This window comes from Juglans microcarpa x Juglans regia, chromosome 8S, assembly GCF_004785595.1.
Source record: "Juglans microcarpa x Juglans regia isolate MS1-56 chromosome 8S, Jm3101_v1.0, whole genome shotgun sequence".
In the NCBI taxonomy this organism is placed as follows: domain Eukaryota; kingdom Viridiplantae; phylum Streptophyta; class Magnoliopsida; order Fagales; family Juglandaceae; genus Juglans; species Juglans microcarpa x Juglans regia.
Genome location: NC_054609.1, coordinates 10,330,149 through 10,342,767, shown reverse-complemented (window position 1 = coordinate 10,342,767; position 12,619 = coordinate 10,330,149). Strand labels below are relative to the sequence as shown.

The window sequence follows — 12,619 nt, the reverse complement described above, 5'->3', positions numbered from 1 at the left end:
AAAACTAATATTGTTTCTCCATCAACAAGCGACATTGAGCAGCAACTCATGCCTTTTTTATTAGAATGTATGAGCTGAAAAGAGGTTTGGAAATGTTGAAGATTGTGGAAGGCAACTTCTCACTTTTAGAAACCTTTTGCTGATGAAATTAAAGGTAATATGAGATGAGATAAGATAAAAATGAGATGAAATGAGAAGATAAGGCATTCTTGTAATCCACCAACTCTATTTTACTAGAAATAAATTACACCCATTTAGGTCCGGCTTGGATCCACAGTTAAGATGAGATGAAATATTTTGAATAATAATGAGATTTTTTGGGTTAAGACAAGATGAAATAGTTTGTAAAAAAATGTATGTATGGATAGTGAGATAAAATGAGATAATTTTGACTTTTTAAAATTTGATAAAGGAAAATATTAAAATCACAACTGAGTATTCCCAACATTTTAAGTAAATGCCATATAGGTGACTGACACATTAAATTACTTAAAACATATCGCGTCGATAAATACGACTAGAAATGAAAAATTTAAGATAAAAAGTAGTAGTGCCACTACAATATTGCTCGAGACCGATGGCATGTTGGCATTCGTGTGAGCTTAATTTCAACGTGCAGTGGGTATATTCAGTCACAATGTTGAGGATGAAGATGAAAGATTAGATGGTGGCAGCAGAAAACTGCCAAACACTACAATTCTAAGAGTAACCCAATCCTTTCCCATGGAAGCAGGGAACAACTGTTTCAAAAATGTGGAAACAAAGATGGTAGCAACATTATTCTTTAAATTTCGTTTAGTATTTTTGTCAGAAAAGATACATATATACCTGACAATTAGATTGATGCCATTCCAAATAAAAGGCTACAAAGAATTGCTGAGGGTAATCGAATTTGAACTACTCTAATAACCTGTATGCCAATATCCGGCATATTCACCTAGTGACCAGCTGGTCCCCCCTGCCACAACAAATCACTCCACAACTGAGCCACTTTTTTGTTAAGCAACCGACCACCAGAAGAAGCTCATTAAATCAGCAACCACTTTCCCACATAAAAGGGGGAATAATGGAGTAGGAAAAATCAAAAAGTTCAGCACCTTCTAATGAGATGAGCAACATTTTTGCCAATCTCTTCTTTTGTTTGAACTGACACTGGAACATCGCCGATGTACATGTCGAAGAAAGCCCCTAATAGTAAAGATGCAGATTTTTGTTTTATCAGTATAATAATAAAGATGCAGAAATTATAATTGAAACCATTATTCATTAGCACATATTAAAAGTTAAAAAAGCTACAAAATGAAAAACACTGAAAAACAGGTGCAGATAAATAAATGCCTTCTGTCATGAACCTCATTCCTCATCTATATTGAAGCATCGTGGACAGATTACTGAGTAAAAATGTGACCAGATTGAAACAAGAAATTGAATAGAAGAATTCACTTACTACATAAATCCTTGCTATGGACCACTCCAATCTTGTTACCCCCAACTGCAAAAACAAACATAACTTCAAAGTTAAATAACACCGAGAAAGTTTGTAAAATCAATCACGTTCAGACCTCATCCAGTACGGATTTGAAGCATCAAGTTGACTATAATTTATAATTAATAGCACAGTATCATAAAAATAAATAAAAAAAAAACACTTTAAAACTTATTGCGTACAGCAAGAAGAAAAGGAGATGTCTGAGGGGCTTCTTATGGAATCAATAGATATTTTAAACCCCTACTTTCTACTTTCTCTAATTTACCATTACGATACACACATTTATGATGTCAAACATATATAGTGCATAATTTTTCCAGCCAAGCCACTCACTTTCAGTAATTAGTTGTCCATCAGCTGTTCGTCGAAAATCAATTGTTGTTCCCTGAAATGTTCCGGTAAGGTTGACATTAATACTGTTATACCAATATAGAAAACAGATGCGATTAGCAAATTACCGCAGGTATTGGAATATCTTGGGTGAAGTGTGAACCAAAGATTCTCACGCAATGGTAGTCAGTGTCTGGGTTTATCTGATAAACCAAAGAACAAAATAAAAAGTCAAGAATTTGCAAAAAAATTAATTTACAGCATAAGAATGTATTTTCACAATGGTGATCAAATACCTTCACTAGTCTGGCTCGAAGGGATTTCTCAAAAGCACTGCAAGAAATGTACTTGAGGCATATGAATGAGCAAGAATATACATGAATTTCACATATGTTGCCACTATTTACAATTCTAAAATTAACTAATATAAATGCTGTCAAGAGACTTGAGATAAGCAAGGTAAAATCAAGCCTAGTTGAAGCTAAGGTTGGTTTACAGGAATATAAACTCCCATTTCTAAAAACTAACTAATAAAAATGCTGTCAAGAGACTTGAGCTAAGCAAGGAAAAATCAAGCCTATTTGAAGCTCAGCTTGGTTTACATGAACATAAACTCACATCACAAACTAAGCCTACAGAGAGAGTAGAGTTTCTTGGGGGGGGGGGGGGGGGGGGGGGGGGGGGGGGGGGGGGGGGGGGGGAACTGACAAGCCTAGAGCTAGAATGCCTAAATCCAATCAATACCACAACTGCTTAAAACAAACTTAACCTAGTGAAGTTCATAGCACATACGGTTCCGCAGATCTTCACAAGCCAACATGGGGAAAGATCATGCAGCAAGTGTTAAAGACATTGCATATGTCAAGATTGTTCCAGTCAAAGTAAGGCCTCGTTTGTTTTCACAACACATCTCATCTCATCTTATCATTACAACTTTTTCAAATTTCCACACAAAATAAAATAAACAATTCAACTTTTTCAAATCCCACAACAATAATAATATTAAAAAAATATATTATAATAATATTTTATTCAATTTTCAACATTTATCTCAATTTATCTCACTCATCTCATCTGCGAAAACAAACGAGGCCTAAATATACAAACATTTTTTTATTGGCACCGAGTGTTTAAGAACGTCCCAACTAATCTTGGGAGTGCATAGATCCTCAGTAAGGAGTTTCCCCGCAGGTGCACCTAAAGTAATTTAAGGGAAAAATCTCCAGTCCGATGGCCCGTAGAAGTTGTTTGCATCCAAACATGTAAATTCACAAAGCGTATGTCCAAAAGAAGATATGTAACTTACTCTTTAACGGTATTGATTTTAATACCATTGTAATTGACCACAAGCCTAACAGCCATATTAATATTCTCCCTGCACCAGCATGAAAACAAATTTAGGCTGAGTTTGGATGTATACTTTTTATGGAAAGTTAAAAAAAAATTGTGGGTCTCACATATAAAGATGTGTTAAGTTGAAAAAGGTTATGAGTCTCATGTATAAAGAGATTTTGAGTTGAGATGAGTTTAATAATTTGATAATTTGAGAGTAGGATATTTGGATGTTAGACTCAGCTTAAAATTAGACTGAGCTCAGCTGAGTCTTGCAACCAAATGCATCCTTAATCCATCGGTGAAAATGAGAAAAAAAGATATGAACTTCGGTTAAAGAACTTCTCTAGGTTCATGAACATTTCTCAATACCTAAGAAGATCCTCATAAAAATCATTGCGTTTATTCAGTTCATCCACTGAAATTGAGGCATACTTTGGACCCAATTTCTCACAAACGGAGTAAGGATGAACGTCTATAAGAAAGAATCAAGAAAGATTAACTTAGTGAATAGCAAAATAATTGAGTAAAATTATATATAACAGAAGCATCAAGTGAAATCTTAAAACACTTACAGAAACCAAACGCATAGATCTTTAGAGATTTGATCTTGAGAATTTTCATAGTTCTCGATCCAGTTCCCACAAGGACCTGAAGTGCAAGTAGAAGTTGTTCACATCAAACAAGTTTTGATAAGGGGAAAAAGGGCTGGTAAACACAATACCAAAAAATAACATAGAAGTAACAATAAATATTAATAGAGAGCTCAATACAAGTAATTGTACATGTATCTTGGGTCATCAGTTACCAAAACTCATTTTAAGATATAAATCCAGAAAAGAATGCCAACATTTGATTAAATCCATCATCTCCAACCATGGTAAAATCTCAGTCTCAGCAACACAAGTGAACCAGGTTGATGTTAATTTTGATGCCAAGGTGGAGATTTACTTTCTTTGACTTTTGTTGGCTGCTGCTGCTATCTTCTCTTTTCTATCTAGGCTCTTAACATAAATTCTGTATCTAAAAAAAACCGAGGACGAAAAAACTTTGCAGTCCAACATAAAATAGATTTTCATTTAAAAATGTGGAAGAATTTAGAAGTGGCACAGAATCAAAACTGTTAGACTTCTGCAAATTCTAGAAAGTTAATACGTCAGACATCACCAACCTGTACAAGATCTTAGAAATTGGCCAATGTTAATGCCAGTGGTTATAGCTTATATACCCCAAATTACTGAAGGAGCATTAGAAATCAGAATTACTCATGCAGTTCTTTTTAGAAGTAATAAAACTACATTAAAAGGCACAATCCAAGTACACGATGTACACAAGAGAAGTACTTATCAAGCTTTGAAAAATTCCAGTTTAAGCATCAGGTAGTCACCAGTGTAGACAGAGCAAATATATAAATAAGTTTTTTTTAATAAGTAAAAAGTAGCAGCAAATATATAAATAAGTAGCAACAATAACACAAGATTTACAAATTACAGTGCATTATTTATAGTTGGTAGAGTAATATAACTGAGATTGGAAAGATCAAGCACCCATTTGGAAAATAAGAAATGCTTACCTCTGAACTTAAACTGGAATTCTTCTCTCCAGCTAAAATGTTGTCCAAAATCATAGGAAACTCAATGCCAGTTCTGGGCTCAACTGCATGTCTTGTCCGGTTCAAGTCAGGCAAAGCTAGACCAGTATATCTTTGATTTTCAACCTCACAAGATCTTTGACCCATACATCCATGCACTTGTACATCAGTATTCTCCAATGAAACAGTTAGTACCTCTGATGATCTGGTGGCATTAAATCAGAAAGGGAACAAGTTCCTAGGGTTAGAGTGATGTCAAAATCACACCACAAAACAACAGGGAGCATGCGCATGACAAGCTACTTAAGAAATATTTAATGACTTCTTACAAGTTATCAAATGGTGGTATAAGCACTGCAGCCAGTGAGAACAAAGGATATGATTGAAGCATTTTGGCTTCTCTAAACCGAATCTTCATCATGAGACTTGACATCTTATCAAAAAGCAGTGGGGTGTCAGGTTTTTCTTTCAATCTATTGAAGCAAAATCCAATAAGATTATTCCTTCTAGAAGTAAGGTGCTTAACTTGTGTAGAAGATGCAGGACTTCTGGGTTTTGAACCATGCGAAGTTATATTCTGAGTCATATTTGAAGTAGAAGTACTAGAGAACCAAAAAAGCAAAGCACCGGCTAACTTTGACACACAGTTAAATGCTTCTCGGAGAGCTAAACTTCCAGGGACATACATGTTTTGAGATTGGTGCATCGAATTATCAAGAAATGAGCTAATCTGTGAAAATAAATGACCCCCAAAATTGTGCAACACGAAGGATTCAATTGGAATGATATCTGGCGAGCCACCATCAAGATCCATGAGAAACAACCAATGATTGCACTTATTAACTTAGGTGCTGTACAATATTGGGGGTATGGGGAATTCAAACGTCCTGCACAATAAATTATGAGTAACATAAGAACCACAAGACTTATGTTTGGACAATAAATCTTTATTAAAAGCGCAAATTGGCCAACCCAAGTACATAGAATACATACAAGGGAGATTGCCCATCCAGAAGGAGAAAAAAAAGATTTAAGAAAATCATGCATGTTTAGCCCAAGTCCATAAAAGCAGTCCAAAGGAAAATGGTATCAATAAAAAGTAACAGTTGAGCTCCTCCAGCATCCATTTGCAGTCGGCAAATATTTTATCCTTCCTTCCCTTCCAAATAAACCAAATGGCGGAAGGAGGAATAATCACAAGACATGTTATACATCCCTACAAGATTTAGTTGGAATGGCCATATTTCCTTTATATATGACACCTAGAAAGGGTTGTAGGGCAGTTCAAAAAATACATATAAAGAAAAGTCACAACCATAGCATCAGAGGAAAAAAGAAGTTCAGGTATGCAAGAGTTTGAACACCTCACTTTTCCTGTTCAACTTAATTTTCAAAAGATTAAATTTCAATTCTAAATCAATTTGATATATGATGAAAATAACTTCTAAATTAACACTAGATTACAAATAACAAAAAAGAAAAGAAAAAAACTAGATGCTTCAACTAATACCAAGGTGGTGATGAAAAATGCTTCCGATCAGAAATGAAGGGACCAGCTTTCGGAGTTAAAAGAGATGGTGGAGGGGCTAATCATACAGGTGGATGAAGGGATGGGCTCAGGTATGGGCTTGGAGTGGAGTAAAGAGAACGTTGGATCTAGTGGGCTTCAAATGGGATGCTCTAATTGTAAAACTAGTGGCTTATAATCACAGATAGGGCTAAAACTAAAATTGGTTTGGACCAGTGTCCAACCCAACCCATGCACGTTTGGCGGCCAAGAACCTAGAAATGGGTTTAGGCTCGAGGTCTCCCCACTGCGCACCAATGGTTGCTCCTCCCTAGGATGATGGTAGTTCTGCAACCCCTCCGGGATGTCACAGATATGTTCACTAGTTGCCGATGATTAATCTGCTGCCACTTAGATGGAAGTATTGCCGGCAAGCAAAATATGGGTGTATACAAAGCTGGCTCAAACTTGGTTTCTACGTTCTGCACGCCGATGGCTAGATCAGCCCCCCAAGGCCAAGGTGTAATAGACTTGTTCGCTGGATCCTATAGGTTCCTTTACCGTCGTCCCTCTGATGAAAGAGTCACCGGCGAGCGAGAACGAGGAACATTCTTAGTTGGGAATGCGTGAGGAAGCAAAATTCCAGTTGGTTTCCACTCTCTTACCAAAGGTGATTCCTTGCCATCTTACTCCTTTAGTTAGTGATATCCATAAGTGGAGGCCTTTCTTCTTTGATGAACCAAGGGATTTGATCTAGTTGTAGGAAGTGGAGGTAGATCATTTGGAGACAAACTCGGGGGGGGGGGGGGGGGGGGGGGGGGGGGGAAAGAGAGAGAGAGAGCTTGAGCTTGGGTGGGTGTGATGGGGCAAACGGCCATGGGGGTAGTGCCGGGGTTTGGGGGCCCAAACTGTCCCCCTTGCCTTGCCCATGTACCCACCGTCCGGGGAGTGCAGGTAGCACCCCTAGTTTGGGTTGGAGATACGGCTCTTAAGGATGCTTATCCCTCGATTTTCAGAATTGCAAGGGAACAAGATGCTCTGGTGGCTGATTTGAGGGAAATTACCAATGGCTCACAACAGTGGAATGTCAGTTTCATCAGGGAGGCACATGATTGGGAGGTTGGTGTCTTTGCTGAATTCTTCAACTTGTTATACACCATTGGAACTGATGATAAAGTGGTGGATAAGTTTGTTTGGACTCTTTCTAGTAAAGGAAAATTTCTTGCATGCTCTTTCTATGAGGTTCTTACTACTCAAGCTAGTAATCATGGAAAGTGGCGAAACAATAGATCATTTACTTCTACATTGTGAGTTTGCAAGGGTCTCATGGAATTACTTTCTTAGCAAAATGGGATTGGCATGGGTTATGCCGGGGAGGGTGGTTGACCTACTAGCTAGTTGAAGAGAGATCAAGGGGATACCCCAAATTGCAATTTTGAGGAAGTTGGCTCCCATTTGTCTACTTTGGTGCATTTAGAGGGAAAGGAATGGCTGAAAGTTTGAGGATCGAGAGCGCTCTTTGGAAGAGTTTAAGAGTTTTCTTCTGGAAGACTATTTATGTGGGCCATTGTTATAGACTATAATGGTCTCAACTTTCATGATTTCCTTGTATCTGTTTGTTATGAACCTAAGATGAAACCGTATCGTGTAGGATTAAAGGAATATGCCATCGTACGAAGAGTGAAGGAAAACGATGTGTTTTGGTTAGCATTAGTGAAGTTGTGTGTTTTGAGCTTTAAGTGTTATGTTTCAAATGTTTGTCATTTAGTCTTTACTATTTCAGTCATTTTAGTTATTTTTCCTTTCTGTTAGAGGGTTGTGGCTGTAGGAATCTGGGGGTATAAGTCAGAGAAAGGACTAGAATGAGGCATCATCTGGAAAATTATCAATAGCTTTAATCTGTAAGGAGGTTGGGTTCCCTCGAAGAATCCCTTATCAATATACAAGTGACTCTCTTTAGCATTTTCACAAACACCTTTCAGCCATCTCTTATTTACATTACAACACCCATTGTTACAGCTCCATTCATTTTGTTAGTTACATCACAACAATCACAGCAGGTTCTTAACAATTGGTATTTAGAGCCACCGATTCTTCATGGAAGGGGTAAGCTTCAACAAACAACAAGCAAATTTGTTGTTGATGGAAAAGATTCTTGAAAAAATGTTGCACATTACAGAATTAATCAACCGAATGCATGAAAATCACAAGGTTTTCACACAACAAGTACAGGAATACCTCTTGGTCTGGGAATACCAAGCTGCGAAGGAGGGAGTAGAAAAGGCAGCAGAGGTGGAGGAGAGTGCAGCGGTGTCCACAGAAGTTGTTCCCAAAGCTCTTCCCTCACTTCCCTTAAATCCCTCACCCTCACCACAAAAAAACCAGTCTGACTATATTACAACCTGCAAATCCCTCTAAATATCATTTCTCCTCGTCTTCCCTAAGAGAAAACCTTCTAAACAAACAATCGTCCCTAAGGATCTCTGTCTCTTTCCACACCTCACTCATGGTCAAATCAAGACAAGGCTATATGGATGGTTGTCGACAGAAGGGGGAAATGAACAAGAAAGGAATGGAAGAGCTAAATCTGGGCAAGACCTCCCCAGTGAAGCAAGTGAAGTGGCCTAGGCAACATAAGAACACTCTGATCTCATGTTCTGGGTTGTGGATTTTTGACCCTGACATTCGCACCTCCTTTCAAAACCACAGAGCATGGAACAACATAGGGGCCATGGGAGCCTCCATCGCCGTTTGCCGACCCATCGCTAGCCATTCCATCACCTTCGCAGCAAAATCTGGTTTTATACCATGACTGAGGATTTTGGAAGTTCCAAGGTGGAAGTTTCCTCTTTTTCTCTGCTCAACACCGATCTAGAGCTCCCTTTCCCTCTCTTGGCTCAATTGCCGCTTGGTATTGCGTTGGAACCTGAAGGGGTGGTGATTGGAGCATTGTTGGCTATTATAGCATTGCTTTGTATTGGGTACCATAGGAAGCACTCCGAATAGGGAATAGCAATTCTCGGAGGGCAGCGACCATCCTACCCTTACGAATGGTGCCAATACTTGCACCATATTATCCGAATTTGACCTTGAACAACCTTCGACTATTGTCATCCTCCTCTCGGTTGCTCGATGCTTAACAGAGCTTGGTGGCATACCTGAAGCCCATGTGGAAGCTTTAATGGGTAAACCGAAGTGCTCTAAGGACATGGTAAACGTGATAATGGACTGTGGAGCTGTTCTAGCTTTGGTAAGGCATCTCCAAGCACCAACAGTAGTAAAAGACGACAGCAGTCCAAGGCCTTGTGAGCATGAGGTGGAGAAAGGAAGCGCTTATGCGCTTGGACTTCTCGCTATCAAACCAGCACATCAACAGCTCATAGTTGATGTTGGAACTCTACCACATCTTGTGGATTTGTTAAAGAGGCCAAAGAATGGTGGTAACTCCCTACCTCATGAAAATAGCTGCATTAAAACCCGTGTCAGGATTGAAGGTGGTATCCCTTTTCTTGTTCAAGTGCTCGAGTATGCGGGTACAACGGTACAAAGAGCAGCTGCAAGGGTCCTACAAACCTTTGCATTAAAAAATGATGGAAACAAAACTCAGATTGTAGAAGGCAATGCTCTACCAACCCTTGTACTACTGCTTTGGTCTGAGGATGCCACTATACATTATAAATTGGTTGGTGTGGTAGGGAACCTGGTGCACTCATTCCCAAAGGTTAAAAAAAATGTTCTCCTCGCTGGAGCTTTACAACCTGTTATCAGATTGCTTAGTTCCTACTTTCTGGAGAGCTAAAGGGAAGTAGTTCTGTTACTTGGTCAATTTGATGGAGCTGATTCAGAAAGCAAGGTTGTTGTGCAAGAGGTTCTTGAGAAGGTGCTCTCTGAGCCCATTCGGCCGCATTTCGCTATCGCAAACTTTGGCAATGGATTCAGCCTGATCGAGGCTTTTTGGCTTATAACGAAAAGATTGCTCGTATGCCTTTTATTATTTCTTCAACTAATGGAATATTTGGAAGGGATTCTCTCACCAATGAATATAGAGAGGTGAAGTGAATAGATATTGGTGGTGATTTCCACAATGAAGATGGCTACATACCCGCAAAAGATTTAAATAATGTTATTGTTTTGAATGTTTGGTATCTACCAGGATTAAAAGTTGATGCTATCCCACTTTTACGATCAGTAAAGGAACCTCAAGTGGCAATGGTTGACCAGTTTGTAACGGATATTAAGGATTACACAGCCTCCGTTTCGGGTTGTGCATCCCCTATTGGGATTATAATGTTTAGAGAAAGGCTTGTTGACATGAAAGCAATTATTGATGTCTTGGATTATGCTATGCCAATGGAAACTATCATTGTGGGTGATGAGCAAGGCCGCTTTTCGTACAAAAGTAGGAATGAATCTAGAAATGACTGTGGGAGTACAAAATACTTATCAGATATTGGAGGTTCTGAACTGACAATTGAAATAAAAATAAAAATATTGGATTCTCAAACAAATACTCTGACATTTGATAAAAAAGTGTCACTTCCTGATTTAAAACAGTGGATTGCTTCCATCATTGGTGTGTTGTCAGAGCAGCAACGCCTAATATGTTGCGGAAGGGTTCTAAAGGATGATCAACTCCCTTCTTCCTATCATGTTGAAGATGGGCATACCTTACATCTTGTCACTTGAAATCCCTTTCCACCATCATCTGAGGGTGTACCCGATCATACAACAACTGATCCTGCTTCAACTACAAGCCATGGGCAGTTTGACAAGGGTGAAAAGAATATTCTTGTTTTTGACCCCGGTGGTTAGACAATTGATGTCAGTATCCTGACAATGGATAATGTCTTTTTCAGTTATATACTCTTCTTTTAGAGGTGGTGTGTGACAATGGCACCAATGCTATAAACCTTGTGGGCGAGGTTTTTTTTAAGGGGAGGAGATTGTTATGCACCTGAAGATGAAACAGTATTGTGCAGGATTAAAGGAATACGCCTTCGTACGAAGAGTGAAGGAAAACGATGTGTTTTGGTTAGCATTAGTGAAGTTATGCATTTTGAGCTTTAAGTGTTGCGTTTCAAATGTCTGTCATTTAGTCTTTACTATTTCAATCATTTTAGTTATTTTTCCTTTCTATTAGAGAGTTGTGGCTGTAGGAATTTGGGACTGGAATGAGGCATCATTTGGAAAATTATCATAGCTTTGATCTGTAAGTGTTGGGTTCCCTCGAAGAATCCCTTACACCCATTGTTAGGAACACCATTTCTAGTTCCTAACTAGGTGTAATATGTATACTTCCTGAGTGCTTGGGCTATGTCTATTTCAATATCAATAAAATATCTTCTTACTTATAAAAAAAAAAAAAAAAAAGAAAAAAAAAAAAAGAAAAGAAAAATGCTTCCACCATGAGCCATTAGAACTTCCCGAAATCCAAACTTATCATGGTCATGTAAGTGTTCTCCAAAAAGAAATTGAAATAGGGGAAACTTGGAAAATATGAAGAAACGGTGTACTCCAGCCACCCCTATACAACAAAATCAGAAATTTCCTAAAATATCGAGGACCACAAAGATCATAACATTCTCAAAGAAAAACCTCAGATATTACGGAAGCTAAAGGAAACAATGTATACCATTATCCCCTAGATTACGGTCAATCAAAGCGGCATTACGCCTCTCGTTCTGACTTATACATTTTTAATAAAAAAAAAAAAAGAAAAGAAAAGAGAATATAAATTAATGACCTTCTAGGTTCCTTTAAAAATGCAAGAAAGTGTGGGAAAAGGGCCTTTCTTTAATAGGAAGCCAAACAGAAAATAAAGGCAACAATAAAAGGAAAAAATAAATGAAAAAAAAGAACCTGATATGAAACAAGGGCAAAGCAATGACGAGATCGCGAGGATTATATGAGATTGATTGGGGATTCGCCTTCTGCATTTAGGGTTTTTTTCTTTCCCCTCGCGAATATATAAAAAGAGAGATGACGAAAGGAGAGAAGGGAATATGCGTTGGGTGTGAAAGAAGAACAAGCCAGCAGAGTTGATTCAAAGAGGCCAAAAACGACCGGAAGAAACTTCCTCTTTTAGCCACGAGACAGTTTGTGTCTTAAAAGAATTTGGGACGTTTTTTCACATGCTTTATTTTTTTGTTTTTTAGCTTAGCATTGGCTCAAATAGGTCAAAAAAGTTTGCGTCTTTTAGCGACGACAATATTTGGGTCCAAACAAAGTTTGACACGTTTTAGTTAGAAAAAGATGAATGACATTTTGCCGTCTCGCGGGCATTGAAATGGACTCCGTTTCCAGTTAGAAAATGCTACTGAGACCGATAGAATGAGCCGAAAAGATGGACCGATCCGCGTGAAGGTGACAC

The 12,619-nt window shown here is 38.3% G+C and overlaps 1 protein-coding gene across 2 annotated transcripts; it reads right to left on the bottom strand.

The window, feature by feature from the left end:
• Positions 1-743: 743 nt before the first annotated feature.
• Positions 744-12,336, bottom strand: LOC121244865 (fatty-acid-binding protein 2). Of its 2 annotated transcripts, XM_041143092.1 has the most exons (13): positions 12,109-12,336; positions 5,269-5,629; positions 5,072-5,175; positions 4,725-4,947; positions 3,727-3,802; positions 3,524-3,626; positions 3,126-3,194; positions 2,116-2,152; positions 1,948-2,022; positions 1,823-1,874; positions 1,448-1,492; positions 1,098-1,188; positions 744-958 (listed from the first exon to the last, which is right to left on the bottom strand). In XM_041143092.1, the coding sequence occupies exons 2-13, from the start codon at positions 5,554-5,556 to the stop codon at positions 934-936; spliced, it is 1,188 nt and encodes a 395-aa protein (XP_040999026.1). In that variant the 5' UTR covers positions 5,557-5,629; positions 12,109-12,336; the 3' UTR covers positions 744-933. The 2 variants fall into 2 exon arrangements, with proteins under 2 accessions (XP_040999026.1, XP_040999025.1); XM_041143091.1 differs by having other exon boundaries at positions 5,072-5,629; positions 12,109-12,333.
• Positions 12,337-12,619: the final 283 nt, after the last annotated feature.

Coding starts and splice junctions, on each gene's coding strand:
- LOC121244865 (XM_041143091.1), bottom strand. CDS start 5,556: ATGGATCTTGATGGTGGCTCGCCAGATATCATTCCAATTGAATCCTTC. Junction 3,627..3,726: donor GATCTATGCGTTTGGTTTCT/GTAAGTGTTTTA, acceptor TCTTTCTTATAG/ACGTTCATCCTTACTCCGTT. Junction 1,189..1,447: donor CCATAGCAAGGATTTATGTA/GTAAGTGAATTC, acceptor CTTTACTATTAG/GGGCTTTCTTCGACATGTAC.